This window comes from Miscanthus floridulus, chromosome 1 (genome assembly GCF_019320115.1).
Source record: "Miscanthus floridulus cultivar M001 chromosome 1, ASM1932011v1, whole genome shotgun sequence".
Taxonomy (NCBI): domain Eukaryota; kingdom Viridiplantae; phylum Streptophyta; class Magnoliopsida; order Poales; family Poaceae; genus Miscanthus; species Miscanthus floridulus.
The window spans coordinates 33,556,208-33,578,005 of record NC_089580.1 but is presented as its reverse complement, the minus strand read 5'-3'; the positions used below and the strand labels follow the sequence as shown (position 1 = coordinate 33,578,005).

The window sequence follows — 21,798 nt, the reverse complement described above, 5'->3', positions numbered from 1 at the left end:
TATTCCAGTTCAGTTTAGTTTTTTTTTCCCTACAGGTGGCCTAATTACCACGCCCATATGGGCAGATATTGTATGATAATTGTGCCGAAACCATGCCATCTTGCCAACGCCCACTGGATCCAACAGTCCCCATTCCTGGTTGGCTTTGACAAGTGCGTTTGAATTGCGTCCAGCTAAAAAAATAATCCATTCCAATGTACCATGCTAAAAGATTTCATTGACATTAACCTGCCGGGCAAGGCAGTGTTTCTACATCATTGATCATTACATAATTTATTTTACATCTACATGACTACATTGCTACTTCCCGCATACATCACACATTGTACGTCACAGGAATCCCAGACAGGAATGGTGTACTGGCCTTGATCCGTGGTCTGGTGGCCCAGTTGAGGATTGCTGCTAAGAAACTGGAGTGATTGAATGTCTGGAGGTGGAGCCTGCAGTAAGAAAGATCTGACTTGTCAGAAAATCCAGTTACAACTGGTAGCGCAATCCACTTGTTACAAGTTACAACTGGTATTTAAATAAGTTCATGCGACATTTTACTGATCTCAGCGATTTAAGTGACATCGAAATGCAAGTTTCCCTATATACAAACTTGTTCTGAAGGGGAATGTGCGGCGGCATTATCAATGCCGAGAAATATGTTAACTAGCAGAATTATAGGGCTCTCCAGACATGGAGTAGCATCCAACAGGAATTACCTGTGTAATTGGAGGACCACTATGAAAGGGTGGTGGTTGTAAATGAGGCTGCTGAAGATGTGTTGATTCTTGAATCTAACGACATGTTAAATTGCAGCCCGTGAGGAAAAAAGTACATAATTCTATTTTACTTCAACAAGTCATGATTTTCCAAGTTACCTGCCCAAATGGTGACATGCCTGGGAATCCTTGTAGAGAACCAAGACCAAACTGCTGTGCAACAAAGGGGCCTATATTTGCACAAGTATAATATACATCACGTCTGTTCCTCGATACATATGGGGAAAAAAACAAGCAGAAAGGATACCAAATTTACCTGCATCATATGGCTTGGTGCAAGAAACTGATTTGTTGGAGTTCTTAAATGATTTTGGATATCATTTGACACTGCAGGAGGATCACACCTGAGTGGAATTTCAATCTCCTCAGGTTCCAGCAGACCTGCAACAGGTTAATCCGATAAAGTACTGATCATATAAAATCGAATACCGGAGCAGTGCAGGTGATGAACAAACCTTGTTCTACCCTTTTTCTTTTTGTTTGGATCAAGAGGACTTTGTTGCTGACGGCGCACCTCTGTATTTTTAATTTTCTTACCAGTTGCTCTGCGATGTTCACTGCTGCTGACCTCAACTATTAAGCAGATTTGGCTGATTGGCCTTCAGGACAGCACTTAAGGAAGATTTATCATGCAACTTTGCTTGCAAAAGTACCTCCACTTGTTCAACAAGCTGTTCATATTGGCTCTCAAGGAATGCATAAGCTTCAACACTTTCTGAAGCTTTTGCTGCAATTTTATACAAATTCCGGTACAATGTGTTGTACCGTCTTGACAATGAAAACTTGTGACCTTCATCTATGGCGGCAAAACCATAGTTCTCTGGAGATTCACTCTGAGCGTCTTTTCTCCATCTTTTCAGGATATCGTGTGGTGGAAGTTCTTTAATATTCTGAGATCAAGAATTTTCAATACATGGCAACAAAGAAGACCCATGAATTCAAACTTCTTACAACTACAAACAACCATACATTCTGTTGAATCAAATCTAACAAATTGACCCCGAGGCCTGTCTTTGACAGTTACCTGGTACTCAGATATTGGTCCAATCTCGCCACAGCTATAGACCATGCACTTTGAGATCTGTTCATATTCCATCCTGAACATTTCAAAAAGTGTTGGAGTATATGAATTGGCAGCTTGCCAAAGCAGATGAAGTGGTGCTACTCTTTGTGCTATTTGAGCCCCAAGGTAGTCGGCTTGTTGTTCAGCTAGGCGTTTCTCCTCCAAAAACTTATCATAATTGTTGAAGAAGTTTTGAAGATCTATTTGTGTTTAAGATCTGTCAGGATGGTATCCGTGTTATCACTCCTTAGTGTGGTTGCAATATCAGCACAGAACGTATCACACCCATATGGCAAAGCCCATCTTTCTCTATCCTCATACAATTTACAGAGCCATTCATTATCCTTTATATTGTATTTCTCTGAAAGGATTTCCCAGCTCGAATAGAAGTCATCCTCCTCACATTCATACAGCCACCTACTAAAATCTGATGCAAAAGTCTCCGAGCTTTGGAAGGTATCCCTCAATAACTCAGTAGCATTCAGATACAGATGCAGTAGTGAGAAGCGGTGGGTGGTCCCAGGCCAAGAAGAAGAAACTGCATCACTAAGTGCAGCAGACTGATCAGTCAAAACTGTTTTTGGTTGCTTTCCACTCATAGCAGATTTGAAGGTCTCAAACAACCATCTAAAGGATTGGACTGAGTCATCATAAATCAGCGCTGAACCAAATATTATCAGCTGCTTATGATGATTAACACCAGTAAATAACAGCAGAGGTCTCCCATAGTCACTTGTGCAATATCTTGTGTCAACACACACTACATCACCAAAGTAGTTATAATCCATTATTGATTTAGCATCAGCCCAGAACACGTTTGCAAACTGATCATCTTCATCTACTTGAATGGCGTAAAAGAAAGAAGGATTCTCGCCTTTCATCCTATGTAAATATTCACAGATGGCCTGGGTATCACCTGTTGCAGAGGCCGCAGAGCGTGCCGAGAGAGGTGGTACCCGCAGCGGAGTTGTCATTGCAGATCAGCCAGTTTCACCCGCAGTCAGAGCTGCGATTGAGGAGGCTGAGCGTCGTCATGGTAGTCCAGCTGGGACTGCCACGTTGGCAGGACGACGGGTTGCCATTGAGGAGGGTCCGTCAGCACAGGAGCAGCCCCCACCAGCAGAGCCTCAGCCAGCCCAGGAGACTCAGGAGAGTCAGGAGACCGAGCCGGCACCTCAGCTACGCCGCTCGAGTCGTACCAGTGCTGCAGTTCCACCGAGGCCAGTTACACGGCGCAGGGGTTCACGTCCCCCGCCCAGACCAAAGGGTCCGCCTCCAGTGGTACACCTCGACTTGAGGGCCGCTACAGCCAGGCAGGTTCAGCAGCTGCGGTTTGTTGAGTTTGAGGTATGGTTTCCTCCGAGGAGGGATGAGAGAGCAGCTGAGGGGTTCTACACGCCACTGCATGAGGATTTCTACAATGCATATCTTAACAGTGGGGCAGTGTTCAGATCACAGAGGGTCTGTCAGATAGAGTCTATTGTGGCAGCAGCCGGAGAGGGCATTCGGCAATACTTGTCATATTTGCCAGGACTGTCAGATCTGATTGGACGGACAGGGATATATGTACCTTCTTGGGTCCGTCAGTTTTATGCCTCGCTCTATGTTGATCCTCATCACAGATTCATTCACTTTGCTTTCAACTGGCAAAGACCACAGAGTGACTAGTGGCAGAGCCAGGGAGATACTGAGACTACAGGAGCAGCCTGTAAAGATGCATGAGGTTTGCTATGGACAGCAGGGGCCTCCCAGGCGTCCTCATGGAGGGCAGGTGCCCCCTACAGATTTAGTGCGGCATTGCTTCAAGGAGCCGTTTGGTGAGGGGTCGAGCAGGAACCCCAGTGACTTGACTCCTACAGCGAGGATACTAGAGGCCATCATCAGGAGGACACTGCTTCCCAGGTTGGGATACAGGGAGGGCCTGACTCGCTTACAGCTCTGGCTTCTCAATGCCATCATGCAGATGACAGTGTTTGACATCTGGGACCTCCTTCTTTCTGAGATGGAGGATACTATAGCTGAGGGATTCAAGGGTCGCAGGCAGCTTCCCTATGCTCACTGGATCACCTTCCTCATTCGCAGAGTTGTGATGGATAAGCCCCCTGGCATGATGGATGAGTATACAGGTGCCACCACAGAGTTCCCAGCTTACAACCTGTCACAGCGGATCAGACACGCCACTCCTCAGGCACCCAGTCAGCCTAGCCAGTCGCCCCGACGTGCCAGAGTCTGCAGCTCAGCAGGATGAGATCATCAGAGGGATTGCAGCTACTGAGGAGGAGGAGCTAGAGGCACAGCAGGAGGTGAGCGAGTACAGTGATAGCTCCGACGACGACTACCAGCCTATACCTCAGATGCCTCCACGCAGACACGATGCAGAGGCCGGTAGCTCCAGTTCTGCTCCACCTGCTCCACAGACAGACCCCGCTCTCATTGCTATTCTTGAGCGGATGCAGCAGGATCAGACACGACAGGCACAGGAGACAGCTGCCAACTTCGCACAGTTTCAGGCTCGTCAGGACGAGTTCCAGCGGCAGCAGCAGCTCCTTCAGCACCAGCAGCTACTAATGCAGCAGCAGCTCATGGGATTCATGCAGCATGTAGTGACAGCTATTGGGGTCCCAATGCCACAGCCTTCGCCCCAGCTTGCACAGCCTCCTACCACTTCGACGACTCCAGCAGTACAGCCCATCGGGCTTCAGAGTCAGGGACAGCCTCCAGTTCAGTTCACGTCACCTCCAGTACAGGTGTCCCAGTGGTTAGCCTCACCGGGTGTTGCCCCGCAGTTCACGCCTTTTCAGACGGGCTTTACACCAGAGCAGTCTTCCTCGCTGTTCGTGCCTGAGTCGTCAGTCTCCAGGAGTCTTGGAGCATCATTCAGCGAGTTGACCGGCATGCCTACTCCGCCTCACATGCATACTGCCGGACCGTCTACAGCAGCTCCAGCTATCATGACCACTCAGAGGCTCCCCTCGTCTGTCGCCTCGTCAGATCCTACGACAGACTTACTTGCAGCGTCACAGGCAGCACCAGCCCCAGCTCAGACCCAGACCGCTTCAGCGACACTTCCTGCTTCAGAGGGTCAGTCAGTTCAGAGCTCAGGATCAGATGATGATGCCGCCCAGTTCCATCTTGCTCCACGTACTTCAGCGCCCGACTCGTCCGCTGCAGCCCCGCCGTCCGACCCTTAGGTTTTGGTGTTTGACGCCAAAGGGGGAGAGGGTTTGAGTATGTAGACTCAGGGGGAGCGAGTTTTAGGGGGGCTAGTTATCTAGTATTAGCTTATTATATACATTTGGAGTTTCATTTGTGTGATACACTATTACTTATGCATTCGTGTGTTTACTTTCATGCATACTATTATATATTGTGATAGTGCTATCTACGTGATTGTGATATTTGACATGTGTGATTTCTACTTTGCCTTATCTATATGTCATATCACTTGAGTAATGCTCATTTGCCCTTTGCTTCCGCGGTTATACTTCGAAGCAAATGAGCTTTGTAATTAGTACTCATGCTTAATTCATATCCTTTGAGTACATTGTGTTGGCTTGGGTCATATAAGCTTGACTAACTCTTTGGTTCTTATTGACAAAAGCTTATATGAACCAAGCCCGTCAAAAACCTCACTCCATAACATACTCGAGGTGGTATTGTCATCAATCACCAAAAAGGGGGAGATTGAAAGCATCTAGGCCCCTAGTTGGATTTCGGTGATTAATGTCAATACAAGATTACTATGACTAACGTGTGTTTTGCAGAGGCAATTAAGTTAGGTCATGGTAATGGAGATCGATTGGGCAATCGAGGTTGTCATGCTCCTACGATGGAAATCATTTCGGTTTTTCAAAGGATGGACGACAAGGTTAAGGATAACTAGTTCTAAGTGTCGATTGGAGTTGGAGAGACACTTAGAGTAGTTTAGGACTTTGTTTTTTCCTTTGGCCGTACTATGAAGGGGGGTATGAACGAGTAGCTTGACCTAGTTGAGTCTAGTGAGTTAGGTGTGGTGCACACTTGTTAAAACTAGCTCTAGGTAGCTCCTATGAATGCCTAAGATCCTTTGGAGCAAACTTCATTCACATATGTTCGAAAGTTGAAAGTGAATGGAGGGTCAAACACTGACCGGACGCTGGCTCCGGTGCGACCGGACGCTGGCCGCAGGGTCCGGTCAGTTCGTTTGACTGAGGTGGTTAAGTCTGTTGTGACCGGACGCTGGAAGGTTGTGTGATCGGACTGCTGAGGGCTAGCGTCCGGTCGACTCCAGTAAGGGTCCAGACTTGGAAAAGAGTGACCGGACGCGTCCGGTCAGTGTGACCGGACCCTGTGTATCCAGCGTCCGGTCGTTTACAGTAAGCATCCAAGAGCGACCGGACGCGTCCGGTCGGTACTGACCGGACCCTGGCAGCGTCCGGTCATCACTTGAAAACTGGTTCGCGGGTTGAACTGACCGGAGCGTCCGGTCATCACGACCGGAGCGTCCGGTCACCCCGCAGAAGCTCATAACGGTTAGTTTTTCAGGCTGCCTTATAAATAGAAGCTCCACTCGTGAGTAGGAGTAACTTTTGCTCATTCCAACAGCTGAGAAACACGTTTGTGAGTGCCAAGAAGAGCAAGGTCCTAGTGAGGTGTTTGTGATTTGAGAATCCAAGAGAGTAGCCTCACTAGCAAATCAAGAGTAGCAAAGTGTGCATCCATCTTCTCATTAGGCTTCGCGTGGTCAAGTGAGAGTTCGTGCTTGTTACTCTTGGTGATCGCCATCACCTAGACGGCTTGGTGGTGATTGGGAGTTTGGTGTTCACCCGGCGGAGCTTGTGGGTGACCCAACTCAAGTTGTGAGCGGCTTTGGGTGATTCGCCGCGACGGAGTGTCGAAGAATCAACCCGTAAAGAGCACTTGATCCTTGCGCGGATCAAGGGGGAGCTACACCCTTGCGCGGGTGCTCCAACGAGGACTAGTGGAGAGTGGCGACTCTTCGATACCTCGGCAAAACATCGCCGCGTTCCTCTCTCTCCCTATTTACTTTGAGCACTTACTTTGAGTATTTACTTTGAGCAATTCAATACTTGTTTTACATCCATAGAATTGCTTGCTTGAGTAAGGTTGGAACATAGGTGGTGAGTTCGTTGTGCATTAGTTTGATAGAAACACTTTTCTAGGCACAAGGGGTTAATTGGGCTATCCGTAGGATTTGTTTATTGCAAGAGAATTTCGAATTAGCCCAATTCACCCCCCCTCTTGGGCATCTTGATCCTTTCAGGACTACCACGCATTGATCAGATAGTAGATTCAACAGCAGGATCTGCCCTATTATCCTTTCTTGATTGCTATTCAGGATATCACCAGATTGCGTTAAAGGAAAAAGACCAGAGCAAGACATCTTTCATCACTTCATTCGGTGCCTACTGCTACAAAACTATGTCATTTGGACTAAAAAATGCTGGTGTGACTTACTAAAGAGCTATCCAAATATGCCTCGGTGATCAGATCAGCGAAAACGTAGAAGCATACGTGGATGACATAGTGGTAAAGACAAAGAACCTAGATACACTAATTGAAGACCTAAAGCAAACCTTCGAAAACCTGAAAAGATGGAGGTGGAAATTGAATCCAAACAAATGTGTATTTAGAGTTCCTTTAGGACAACTACTCGGATTCCTGGTCAGTCATCGCGGAATCGAAGCAAGCGCCAAGCAAATTTGAGCCATAACAGAGATGAGCCCTCCTCAAAGTGTCAAAGATGTGCAGAAGCTAACAGGCTGCATGGCGGCACTAAATCGTTTCATATCAAGACTGAGCGAAAAAGGGTTACCTTTCTTTAAATTGCTAAAGAAGACAGATAAGTTCGAATGGACAGAAGAAGCCAACGAAGCTTTCAAGAAACTCAAGGCATATCTCACATTCTCACCCATTCTCACACCTCCAAAGAAATACAAAGACATGATGCTGTACATTGCAGCAACTTCTACTGTGATCAGCACTGCAATTGTCGTAGAAAGAGAAGAAGAAGGGCGTGTATATAAAATACAACGCCCCATATACTACATCAGCGAAGTACTATCAGAATCAAAAATCCGGTACCCATATGTGCAAAAACTACTCTACGCTCTCCTGATCACTTCACGCAAGCTTCGCCACTATTTTGAAAGCCATAAGATTACCGTAGTAACAGATTTCTCACTAGGAGACATCCTACACAATAGAGACGCAACAGGGCATATATCTAAGTGGGCAGTTGAACTTGGTGCTCTCAATATCGATTTCACTCTACGAAAGGCAATTAAATCTCAAGCCCTGGCTGATTTCATTGCTGAATGGATAGAAATTCAACAACCTATATCGAGTACCATCCTTGATCATTAGAAGATGTACTTTGATGGATCACTCAAGCTAGGCGGAGCCGGTGCATTCATCCTCCTCATTTCTCCAGACGAAAAGCAGCTCAAGTACATCCTTTAGATATTATGGTAAGCTATAAACAATGAAGCAGAATACGAAGCCCTCATCCATGGGCTACGAGTGGCAATTACCCTCGGAATCAAGCGTTTACTCGTATACGGTGATTCAGCAGTAGTCATCAATCAAGTCAACAAAGATTGGGATTACACCAAAGAAAACATGGGTGCTTACTATGCAGAAATATGAAAGCTTGAAAAACATTTTCAAGGATTAGAAATTCTACACATCATGCGTGATTCTAATATAGCAGCAGACAACCTTGCCAAGCTTGGATCAGATAGGGCGAAGGTCCCACCCGGTGTATTCATAGAGGAATTATCAGCTCCCTCTATCAAACAACCCGCTGAGATAACCCCTGAAATCTTAGCTAAAGGCATCCAGATTTTGGTAATCACCACTTCATGGACCTAGATTTTTATTGATTACATAAAAGAGAATGAGTTACCAGAGGAAAAGGAGGAAGCTACCAGAGTTGTTCGCAGAAGCAAGAATTATGTCCTAGTGGGAGACAAGCTCTATAGAAGAGCCGCATCATCAGGAGTACTCCTAAAATATGTCTCATTTGAAGAAGGCAAAGAGATCCTAGACGAAATACACTCAGATTGCTATAGAAATCATGCCGATTCAAGAACACTAGTTGGCAAAGCATTCCGCACTGGTTTCTACTGGCCAACCGCTTTGAAAGACGTAGAAGAACTCGTTAGAAGATGCAAAGGTTGCCAAATGTTCGCAAGACAAGCTCATGTGCCAGCTCACAACCTCATCTACATCCCACCTGCTTGGCCTTTCTTCTGCTGGGGGCTGGATCAAGTAGGACCTCTCAAGAAAGCAAAAGGCGGCTTCGAGTACATCTTCGTAGCAATTGACAAGTTCACCAAGTGGATTGAATTCAAACCACTCGCAAAATACAACGCAACCAAAGCAGTCGAGTTCATCCAAGACATTATGCACCGCTTTGGCATGCCCAATCGAATCATCATGGATTTGGGTTCTCCCTTCACAGCCATAGAATTCCAAAGTTGGGCACAAGACTGTGGCTTTAGAATAGATTACGCATCAGTCGCACATCTAGAGGCCAACGGACAGGTCGAAAGGGTAAACGGACTCATACTAGCTGGATTAAAACCAAGATTGTATAAAGAACTAGTAGACTATGGATCAAAATGGATTGAAGAACTACCCAAGGTTGTGTGGGGGCTACGGACTCAAATAAGCAGAGCTACTAGATACTCACCTTTCTTCCTGGTTTATGGATCAGAAGCCGTACTACCTATAGACTTGATCTGGACATCACCAAGGATAGAACAATACGACGAAGGAGAAACAGAACACACCCAAAGATTAGAACTCGTCAGTATAGAAGAAGTCAGAGTAAACGCCACCCTTCAATCAGCAAGATACCTCCAAGGACTAAGACGCCACTACAACAAGAATACCCAGTCTCGATCATTATAAGTCGGAGACCTAGTACTAAGAAGAATACAATAAACCAACGGACGCCATAAACTACTCAGTCCATGGGAAGGTCCTTTTATCATCACAAAAGTCATCGGACCAGGCACATACAAGTTGATAACCGAAGACGGAAAAGAAGTCAACAATGCATGGCACATCAGTCAGCTATGAAGATTCTACGCATGAAAGCAACTCAAGGGAAAATATGTATACAAGACACAAGAGATCAACGTTCATGATCAATAAAGATAGCGCTCATCAACAACATATGTACTATTGTAACCTATCAATATTCATGATCAATAAAGATGGTTCTTTCTCGACAAACACATGTCTCATTATGGCTTTCCCCTAGTTGTTTCCAATAAGAACAAAAAAGCAAAATGACTGAAAAGACGCCTGAGCATACCGGCCAAGAGCAAAAAAGCTGTAAACATGCTTAAGCCCGCCGATGAGGGTAGCTAATAAGCTAACACCCGAACCAAAAAGTAAAATGGCTGAAAAGACGCCTGAGCATACCGGCCGAGAGCAAACGAGCTGAAAACATGCTTGAGCCCGCTGATGAGGGTAGCTGATAAGCTAACACCCGAACCAAAAAAGCAAAATGGCTAAAAAGATGCCTAAGCATACCGGCCGAGAGCAAAAAAGCTGAAAACATGCTTGAGCCCGCCGATGAGGGTAGCTAATAAGCTAACACCCGAACTAAAAAGCAAAATGACTAAAAAGACGCCTGAGCATTCCGACCGAGAGCAAAAGAGCTGAAAACATGCTTGAGCCCGCTGATGAGGGTAGCTAATAAGCTAACACCCAAACCAAAAAGCAAAATGACTGAAACATGCCTGAGCATACTGGCCGAGAGTAAAAGAGTTGAAAAGATGCTTGAGCCCGCCGATGAGGGTAGCTAATAAGCTGACACCCGAAACAAAAAGCAAAATGGTTGAAACATGCCTGAGCATACCGGCCGAGAGCAAAAGAGCTGAAAAGATGCTTAAGCTCGCCGATGAGGGTAGCTAATAAGCTAACACCTAAACCAAAAAGCAAAACGACTGAAACTAAGCCTGAGCATAAATCAGGGCAACTTCAAGACAAGACCCTCTAGCTCCTTATGCCAAATAGCAAGAGGCTCGGGGGCTACACTCAAAAGACCCCAAGAAGCGCCACATGGTTTTGCTTAGAAAAGCACTTGGACAACGCCTGTACCTACTTGGCAAGACCTAAAGGAACAAGGCGAGGCTTCAAGAGCTCAACCATGAAGTTCTCGAGGGCTACACCAGATGCTGATCACATCTCGAGTTAAGCAAAAAAGCTAAGATCCCCGATCCTAAGTCTTTTCAGTACTAACAAGAACACAAAGTTTGTCAAGACAACGATCTACACCAAGTTGTTTCACACGGCACAAACGAAAGCCAGACAAGTACTCGGTAGATCAAGAAAATTTGTCAAATACAACGATCTACATACACCGAGTGGTTTATACAACATAGATGAAAGTCAGAATAGATAGCTACTCAGAGAAAATTCTGATCACTTGGACAACACATTTAAAGAGTAAGCAAGGATTAGACATCCAGACAAAGAAGACATCAACAAAGATAAATGATCTTCATTCAAGAAAGAGTATAAGTATTCTGTTACAAAAGCCGGAGTGCAAAGGTCAATTACATTCAAGCATTGTCATTAGGAGTAGAACATCAATATTAAGGTTATCTACAATCTTCCTGGCTAAGTCATCGACCTTAGGCTCTAACCTCTCAACAACATCGAGGTACTCTTGGCTCTCGGCTTCACCGGCAACCTTGGACAAAGGAAAATCCGGAGAAAGAACCCGGACCTGGGCAAGAACGTTCCTAGTGCAAAGATGGGCACACCTCTTCATGAACTCCTAGAAATGGGTCGGCACGTGGGGAATGAATTGAGCCCAAGAATGACCATCATCCGCTGAAGTCCGGAGGAGACTGGCTATTGACCGAAATGATTTCCACAAAGCATTCTAGTTTTCAGTGGCCATCGCCAACTTACCAGACAAGTCTTGAATAGTCTTTTGAGCCTGCATAAGATCTCTATCAGCCCCATGCCTAATCAGTTTGGCAAGCACGAGTTCTTCCTCAGCATGAGTAATTACCTCCTTAGCCTTGTTGTGACTATTGCAGGCAGTGGTCTTCATTTCCTCAAGACCCTCCGAGAGCTTCTGCTTTTCAACTTGGAGAGCTAGACCAGGCAACAGAAACAAGTTAGCAGAAAGGAAAATTAGAGTACAAAAGAAAAAACAAAAAGTTAGTAGAAAGGGAAGCCAGAATACAAAAGGAAACAAAAAGAACCCGCAATACCTTTGCACTCATTCTTCACAGCATCCTTCTGCTTCTCTACCTCTACCACCCGGGCACAAAGAGTTTTCTCCTCCTTTTGGTGTGTCTGACGCTCGGTCTCCAACTCGGCCCGAAGGAGGTCAAGCTCAGCCTTCAGGGCGCTTACCTCAGAAGACAACTTCTTCTTGTTTTCGGATGAGAAAAAGAAGCCAGTATGATCTCGAGAGAAAGACCGAACAAAAAGAGAGAGAAAAGGCATAAGAAGAAAACAAAGATCGAACATCCAAAGAAAGAACTCCAGAAAAACTCACCTGAAGCTTTTCACCAAAGGAAGTCGAAAGGCCCCCCTAGGCAGCAGTCAACTCTGACAGACGATGGGTGGCGTTGAACTACAGCAACACATCATCGTCCAAACGCTGACTGCTGGTTCCAAGGGGCTGTATCCTGGCGTAGGTAAAGAAGGCAAACCAGGGCTGTATCCTGGGATGCCCCAGCTAACTCCCCAGAAGTACCCACCACCGTGGCCACGGTCACCTCTGGAGCAACAGGATCAACAGCGACAGGGGACCCAGCTTCCCCCACAGCTACCTCGTCGACCGAACATTCCAAGCCCCGAGACTTAGTGCACAAAGGCGAGTTAGAGGACTGAGAAGAAGTCGGCAGAGGGTTAAGGGAAGGTGAGGGTCTACAAAATAATAAGAAAAATCGACGATAAGAATATGAGTTAGGGAAAAACAGAGAGAGAAACAAAGAAGCATAATAAGGAATCACTTACTCAGCTATCTTCTTCTTTATAAAACCAAAAGAAGACTTTAAAGGTGGGACTATGGCAGCAAAGACGTCACCACCACTCTACGGCAGGAGTGGCATAGCCGGTACCGGAACCCTAGAAGAACTCAGCACCGGAGCCCCAGAGGAACTCAGTATCGAAATCCCAGAGGAACTCGGTGCCAGTGCCCTAGAAGAACTTATACCCAACGACTGCTTACTACAAAGAGATCAAGACCAAAGTCAGAACAAAAAGAAGGTTTCAACCACAGGAAAGCAAGAAAACAACTCACCGATGAGTAACAAGGGCAGCATCATCGTCCTCTTCCTCCTCACTCTTGACCAAGGTTGCCAAAGCACCAGCTAAAAAAGGATAAAAGTACTCGGTTCAAGACAAAAACAAAAAAGGGACAGAGCGTATTAATATGCTCACCTAAGAGCATGCTCGCTATAACTGGAGTACCTGGATGAGTACTTGACTAGCGAGACTTCTTGGCAGAAGACAAACCAGAAGAACTTTTAGCTCGCCCCCTCTTTCTGACACTACGAGGGCCTCGAGGAACTAGACGAGGAACATACTCCACATATACGTCAGAAACTATGGAAGAAACACCAGGAAACATTGTGGTGGTTTGAAACTTACTGGTTAAAGAAGCCCTAGCAAGACTATCCCTAGTCCCCACAATGGCAGGGCAGGCATCAAGGGGGATCGGATCAACAAAATTATGCCCCAAGTCCTACAAAAAGAATAAAACAACAAGACAAGGAAGATTAAGCAAAAAATAGGTACAACAAAAGAAATACAAAAAGTACCCGCACAAAGAAAACAAAAACTTACAACTAAAGGTGGGTTGTTTGCATGGTACTCGAAGACAGTAAGTAGGACAATGCTTGCTCCTTTTAGCATCTTCTGAAGATGCTTGAGTACCTCCTCGTCAGTCAACTCAAGGGCAGGGACCATGCAAGAAGGATCCTCAGCCCTAGAGTACTCAAAACCGAAGTTCTCTCGCTCCTTCAGAGGCTGAACACGACAGCGAAGAAAACTCGAGACTATACCGAAGCCGGTCAACCCCTACTATTTTAGAGTACTTATCCTCTCAAGAAACGGCTGGATCGCTTGGAGCTCGACCGACGTCAGAGGGATCTTTTCCCAACGGTCATTAACCGAGGGACCAGATCTAGAATGAACAGCGAGAGGGGGAATCAAATTGGCGGCGTAAAACTAGTCGGCACGCCAATCCCTCACAGAATCAACCAGGTCATAATTAAAGAATTTGCTTTTAAAACCCTGGCGAAACTGAATCCCATAGCTGCCAAGAACATTGGAGTCTTCACGGTAGGGTTGAGGCTTCAGACGAAAGAAGTGATGGAAGAGAGAAAGAGAAGGAGGAATCCCAAGAAAAGTTTCACAAAGATGAACAAAAACAGAAAGATGGAGAACGGCATTGGAAGTTAGATGGTTCAGACTAATCCCAAAATAACTGAGAAATTAATAAAGGAAGGCAGAAGCAGGAAGGTAAAGTCTAGCACGGATAAAGGAGACGAAAAGAATAATCTCACCAGGACCTGGAGCAGGGACTCGATGCTCGCCTGAAACTCTCCATTCAGCAATATCCTTGCTCTGGATTAGACCATCGCTGACAAGCTCGCGAAGCTGGTCTTCAGTCATTATCGGAGCTGGCCAAGCCTTCTGGGCAGCCCTCATGGCCACAAACTCTTGGTTCTCGATCACGGAAAGTGATGACTCCTTGTCCACGAAGGTTGCCTGGGACTTGCTCGCGGCTTTCTTCCTACCCATGTACTAGCAAAAACAAAAAGGCACTAGGGAAAGACGAGGCTAAGACGACGGCGCTCAGATGATGGCGACAATGGCGGCGGTGGATTTCTGAAGACTAGGGTTTCAAGGCAAAAGCGGAGCAGTAAGAAGGAAAAGACGAAAGGCCTTTAAATAGATTTTACAGCAGTAAAGCACGGCCCACCAGGCCCGTTAAAACACAGTGTGAGAACGTAACGGTCCATTTACTGACACAGCTAAAATGATGGAAGGCACAAATCCACGTAACGGTACAGTTCAACGGACAGATTTTGGACTTATCCATCCAGCAAAACGGCAGAGTTACCATATTGCTGCAAAAAGAACTCATCAGCCATGAAGCAACGGAAGGTTATCCCACAAGGAATATAACAACCTGGACCTAACATAAAGAACTCGGGAATCTCATGGACAACCAGGACATCAGCAGAACAAAGAATGACAACTTAGAAAACAAGATTCTCTCTATTACAAATGACTTCAAAAGATATAAGATTACACATCTCACAAGACCCAACGAACTTGGTACCATGAAAAGCAAAGTAGCAAAGAGGAACCCGGACACAGCTAGGCTCTGGAACGACTACGTGTTCCAAATTACTACTCGGCAGGACAAATCGCCCTCGGCTACACTGTTTTCTTCAAAGGACAGGCGCAGCGCATCCAAGGCGGAAATCAACAGCATGGCGGGACAACATGGAGCAGAGAAGGCCGGCAGGCATCTGTCTACCCAAGTCCGATGTGATGCTGAATATGATGTTGATCTGCACCGAACAATCTCAGGGCAGGCGACGAGGATCAACCCAGAACTGCCAGATGAAGGATCGCATCTCACATCACAAGACTCCCTCCAACTACCGCCACATACTTCCAAGTACAATGCTGTTGCGGGATTAGCCTACCTCTAATCCCTATCACAAGACTCCATCCATCTACAGCAAGACACACAACAACTACAAAATACGCCTGGGGGCTGCTTTACTTCATAAACTACCATATTCATGACTACAGAGACTTCAGAACAAGCAACAAAACGCTCAATGAATCAAAACAACACTCCAGGAGGATATTTATAGACCGAAGGAGCGGTGCACATGGACCAGGAGCACCAACGAAATAAGCCTAACAAAGTACACAGTGAAAAGACAGAACTCAATAATGAAAGGGAACTCAGGCGTGAAGGAATAATACTCAACAACAAGTATATTCGGGAGAATATACCAATATAGTACAACCCGTGAACAAAAGGCATTTACACTCAACCACCATCATACAACTACACCTGACAACAGCGGACTCTACATCTGAAAGCAGCATACTCTGAAAGCAGCAGACTCTACATCTGACAACAGCAGACTACCAAAGAATATGCTAAGATTTTGTATCTGAGTTCTTTTTGAACAATGCTCAGGGGCTGCAACAGGGGAAGTTTTCAGTTCGTTGAACAACTCAAATTCAAGACCCCCAACTTTTTGTTCCAAATAGCAAGAGGCTCGGGGGCTACACTCAGTGAGTGCACTTTTTTATTAAAAAAGCGCACATCACTCAGAAGACTTCTTCAGAACAGGAATTTTCAAACAGCATAAAGATTCAAGACCCTCCAACTTTTTGTTCCAAATAGCAAGAGGCTCGGGGGCTACACTCAGTGAGTGCACTTTTTCTCAAAAGCGCACGACACATAAAAGACTTCTTCAGGGCAGGCGACTTCAAGGCCACATGATAAAAAGAACCCGGACATAGCTATATCCGAGCTCTTTTCAACAAAAAAACCCGGACATAGCTAAATCCGAGCTCTTTTAGACAAAGAACCTGGGTATATGCTCGGGAGCCCTTCGACGAAGAATTAGGGAGATTTCAAGAAAAGACCCTCAAGCTCCTTGTGCCAAACAGCAAGAGGCTTGGGGGCTACATCCAAATGGGAGTACTTTTTTCTTCAAAAAGGTACACACCACGCGAAGATCTCACGAAGCGCTACACGGTTTCGCTCAAGAAAGCACTCGGGCGACGCTTGTTCCTGCTCAACAAGACTTGAAGGAACAAGACGAGGCTTTCAGAACTCAACCATGAAGTGCTCGGGGGCTTGTCGGTGTGGGACCCACGGGATACCCCGCAAGGAAGGGAGAAGAACTAGTCTAACCAGGATTCTTCCCCTGTAATCTTAGTAGTAGTATTATTCTGTAATCCTACTAGGAACTCTCATTGTAAACCGACTATGACTCTGGCCTCCTGACTATATAAAGGAGGGCAGGGCTCCTTGGATCGGGAGTTCAGAGGACAATTGTACAACACAACACTTTACGATCAATCCAACGCAAAGGCTAACGCTGACGGGATGTAGGGCTATTACTCGATCAAAGATCGAGGGTCCGAACCAGGATAAATCGATTGTCTTTTGCATTAACCGTCGAGTTCCGCATACGCTGAAGCCCGAACATACTGCCACAGGGACCCCCGTGGCAGGCTATCGGTGGTCAAACATTGACATTTACCTCCTTGGACAAATGCTTTTATACATTCACACCATATGGGGTTAAAACCTTTCATCCTTAAGGTTTGTCGTACGAACTCAAATTGTAATACCATCATCTCAAAATATAAGGCATGCATGTATTTTAAAAAATTTAGCTTCGTTATCTTTGATCAACAACTAGACTAATAGTACGAAAAGTTTGTGCTACAAATGTAGTTGCATTGTATTTGTATTTAGAAATACTCTCTAATGTTTAAAGTTTTGCTGTCACAAATGTATGTTGTTAGAGAAGTTAGTAATTAAATTGTAATTTTGAAGAGTATACCAAGTCAACGGTATGCAGCTATGATGTGTCAAACCTCAAATTTTGGATGGGTAAGTTTCATCAATGTAAGAAACTGGATCGATTGAGTGACAAATTGATCGCTTTCGTTCCCAACTGTAATCGCTTATGTTGAGGAGTCGAATGAACCTAATAGCAATTATGGTTCAAGATAGCGCAATATTATGCACGGGACAAATTAGGGTCCGTTTGCTGCTTTGTAGGCTGCTACGGCTGCAGCTGCTGCAAATGAATACCTGCACCATATTGTTTCTTGTGCACCAGCAGCCGGCGGTTCCGAACAAGGCGTCAAGGCGTAAGGGTTTTTTTTATACGAAGATCAGAATTTAGCAAGTTTGTATATGAGGCCTCGTTCACTTTGAAAAAAAAAGTGAACCCGATGAATAGTACCACTTTCGTCTTATTTAGCAAATATTATCCAATCGTGGACCAACTAGACTCAAAAGATTCATCTCGTGATTTCCAACTAAACTGTGTAATTAGTTATTTTTTTATATATATTTAATACTTCATACAAGCGGCTAAAAATTTATGTGATGGAGAGAGAGTGAAAAAACTTAATTTGGATGGCATCTCAACAAGGCCTGAGTCTATATGGGCCTATGCAAACGCCGAATGGATTGTTGCTTGTTCTCTTTTGCCATATCAGCACTCGTTAATCCTTATGCCCGGTGGGCCCTCACGGCCCAATCCCAAAGTCCATAAAATGAAAAAAAAAATGCCGCGCCGGCCGTGCCACCGAACTCCCAAGCCCAAACAAAACCCCGCATCGCCTAGAAACCCGCATCGCGTAGAAACCCACGTCGACGGCGACGACTTCTTCGACCCATTCCGCGCGATCCCCCTCCTTCCTCCCGCCTCCCGCCAGGCGCCGGATCCACCACCCCATGGACCCCGCACGGGAGCCGCTCGCCGGAGGCGGTGGCCTCCAGCGCCGCGCCGCGGCCGCCGCGAGGAGCGGAGGGGGGCCACAGGACCCCCCTCCGCCCGGGCAGCGCGCCATCCACGCCGACGTCGACCCGCCGCCGCGGCCGTGGCCCTGGATGCAGAAGCTGGCCATCGTCGCCATCGTCATGCTCGGGTGCCTCCAGTTCCTCCCGGCCACGCACTTCCGGGACCCCAACGACCGCCAGCGCAACTGGATTCGCATTGACGGCTCGCGGAATCCAACGGTACGGTACTGCGCGCCACGCTGTCTCACTCTCTGTGCGAGTGCTTTGTTTTCTTGAACTAGGAATCGCCGAAGCTATGTGCAGTGTATATTAATTAGATATTTGTTCACCAGAATGCTAGGCTTCCATTCCACAATATGCCTTTTGGTCTATGTAAATTTGGAAAACCTGCAAACAAAAATTTAGCACAATTGCTGTAGAATTACGACCTTTTGGACACATATAACATTGTTTGCCGCAAAACTAGAACTATCTGTTGCAAAACTAGAGCTTTTTTTCAGGCAAAATTGAAAAGTTTAGTTCTACAGCGCACAATGTCAGGAAAGTACTCCGTATTAGAAGGGCAGGCCTGGTGCAGTGGTGAGAGCTGTCTCACTGAGTCACCAGGTCGTGGGTTCGAAGCAGTCTCTCCGCAGATTTTGCGGGGGAAAGGCTTGTCTCGGTTTATCCCTTCCCCAGACCCCACTCATGTGGGAGCCTCCGGCGCTGGGTCTGCCCATGTTTCCAAAAGCTGTAGCTCTCTGTGGTGCTTATGTGAAAATAGTTGTAAGTGAAATTTACTTGCATGTTCTCAAAGTTTGGACACTGAAGATGACATCTGGAAACAAAATAGCAACTTCGTTGTTAGTATTGGATCATTGAGGGTCTACAATCATGAATGTTTTGGTGTTAGGTTGCAATTCTGTATTGGGTTCTCTTTTCTACATGGCATGGCTTTGCGGTGACTGTAATTTCACTTGGTGTTTGGCATGCATGTTAGTCTGGGTTGATATGGGCTTTTGAAAAAGAGCTGAATTGACATTAGAAAAACAAATTTCTTAACGAACTACTGATTCTCCTGCAGGATTCTTTAAATTATGTTGGAAGTGTAGATGTCTTCTCTTGGATAAGCTGTCTGGATCTTCGCACTCTCGCTGTGCTGACAAATTCCACTCTGTCCAGCTCAAGGTTCTGTATCTTGTGTATTTCAGTAAGAAATGTGATCTTAGGACAATAAGATTTGATTATAGAAAATCTTATCAGTTAATGTACAATCAGTTTATAGGTTATCATGTGCAGGCCACTAGGGCCAATGAGATGGAGCAGCCATGGGCCATGCACAGCAGCATAGTTATTTGCAAACTACTAGCAATGCCACGGTCTGTTCATGCGCTTCTGGTGTTCATGGTTGCCCTAGGATTAGATATGATATTCATAAATAAGATTAGATTGAGTTGGTTCCTTGATTCTAGAGATTGGTCTCTCAAGAGTCAAATCACCCCAGACATAAGGATATGATTATATCTCTTTTGGTTAAAAAAGAACTAGATCAAGAGTTCCTAATTCCTATCTCCGTCCTATGCCATTGTGGTGTGGCTGTCGGGCTTCAGCATGGTTGTGCTGCTTGAATTCATGGACATCTGAAGTATGCTCATGACAGAGATAATAATTTTTTTTTCTGCATGCCTATTTCAACTTTCCATGTCATGTTGGATAGTTTTTCATCTATGTTGTGCCAGTAATGATATAGAACTAAAATTCGATGAATAAATTATGTCACCAGCATAACTTTTTTCCCTCTTTGTTTGGCAGTGATCCACAAAATATATCTTTCCATTTCTTAATACCTGAAGGAGGCAACGATAAATCATCCTACTACAAGCTAAAAGTCTTGCTACCTGATTCAGATCTCACTGTTACTAGGTGAGCACACAAATTAGCGTGACCTTTGTATCTTGTCATTGTGGCCATTCTCATATTTGTGCCCCTTGCAGTCAGAAGCAAATCAAGGACAAGCTAAATGTTGCCACTTCAGAAGGAAACTTTCTTTGGTTATTCCACATGGAATTGTCACCCTTTCTTATTGCAAAATCTCAGTTGTCCAAAAAGAGATATGTTTATATCGCTGCAGACTCCATCATAAAGGTACCAGGCATCCACTCTATCTATTTACTCAAACCTATCACTGAAATCTTTTGGTCTCCACCTCTCTTTCAAACAAAGCACCCATGGATATGAACAGTAACTCCAGATTTTAAAAGAAACTACTGAGATGCATAATCAAGAGTTTCTGGCAAATAATGGTTCTCACTGGCATTAGTGGTACTGTCAGATGATCAAACATTTTCAATCATAGCTTTAAAACAATAAGCGAAGCTGTTGAAAACCTTCAATTGATGCACTCAAAAGCAAAACTCCAATGACATGTTAGAACTTGGAAGTGAAAAAGTGTGCAAAACTAAGCATTTTATCAACAGTTTTGGATTACCTGCTGTGAAATGTCGATTTTTCCCCGTGCACAGGGTAAAGTAGAAGATCTTGGTCGCATGGATTTAGGCAGTTATGCCATCGGCGCTGGCGTAGATTGCAGCAAGCGTCTCAATGATTATATCAGCATGGATGTTCTTAGTGCCATACAAAGAGCAGGAGCTGCACAAAGTTGGGTGCCTAAAGAACCTTATAACAAGGATGCATGCCTACTTGATTTTGACGTGCTCTTGATAGAGCCTCGCAAGCTGGAGAAAAACCTGGTTGCTTCCATCATGTGGTGGGTTAATGCCATTAATTTAGCCAATCAAAGGTAAGTTAAACTCATGATTTCAATTTCAGGTGTAATACGCTAATATCCAACACAAATGCACATCTTTGAATCATGTCAAAGTTTAGCCACTATATACTCACAACTGTCTTGGTCATGTTAAAATTCTATTCTATTTACAGGGACCAGATTTTGTTGGCCATAACTCTGGCCTTCAATGATAAGTACATGAAGCTCCCTTCAAACTGGAAGCGCACAGATGGTGACACTGATATCCTCAACTTTGATGGACCCAAGAATGTTTGTTCTGAAGATGGACGTCAGCATGAGCAATCAGGCTACGGTGCAAACTGGCAGCAATACCTAAACCAGAAATTTGAAGCCATACTGAACACACCTAAATAACGGCAGTTCACCGTACACAAATTTCCCGTTGTCATCGAGTGGAAGCTGACTTGAGACATTGATATTAACCTGTAAACCCTACATAGAATGCATATTTACTCCAAATACTGTATTTCCGCGTAGCGGAAGCATGCTTTCACTTCCGCATAACATTGAGGATACTAGAGAATTTTGGGTGTGCGGCTGACACCGGAAACTTTCCCTTATTCCAGTTCAGTTTAGTTTTTTTTTCCCTACAGGTGGCCTAATTACCACG

General features: G+C 45.3%; 1 protein-coding gene and 1 pseudogene across 1 annotated transcript; one reads left to right on the top strand and one right to left on the bottom strand.

Annotated features, from left to right (window-relative positions):
- Window positions 1-284: 284 nt before the first annotated feature.
- On the bottom strand, window positions 285-2,804 carry LOC136454300 (protein FAR1-RELATED SEQUENCE 9-like; annotated as a pseudogene).
- A 15,375-nt stretch (window positions 2,805-18,179) lies between these two features.
- On the top strand, window positions 18,180-21,748 carry LOC136476185 (uncharacterized). The gene is made up of 6 exons (XM_066473962.1): window positions 18,180-18,619; window positions 19,464-19,567; window positions 20,192-20,302; window positions 20,374-20,524; window positions 20,902-21,179; window positions 21,320-21,748. The coding sequence occupies exons 1-6, from the start codon at window positions 18,335-18,337 to the stop codon at window positions 21,540-21,542; spliced, it is 1,152 nt and encodes a 383-aa protein (XP_066330059.1). The 5' UTR covers window positions 18,180-18,334; the 3' UTR covers window positions 21,543-21,748.
- Window positions 21,749-21,798: the final 50 nt, after the last annotated feature.

Excerpts from the sequence above, each read along its gene's own strand:
- LOC136476185 (XM_066473962.1), top strand. The coding sequence starts at position 18,335 with ATGGACCCCGCACGGGAGCCGCTCGCCGGAGGCGGTGGCCTCCAGCGC. Across the intron at positions 18,620-19,463 it reads ACGGCTCGCGGAATCCAACG|GATTCTTTAAATTATGTTGG; the intron begins GTACGGTACTGC and ends ATTCTCCTGCAG. Across the intron at positions 20,525-20,901 it reads CTGCAGACTCCATCATAAAG|GGTAAAGTAGAAGATCTTGG; the intron begins GTACCAGGCATC and ends CCCCGTGCACAG.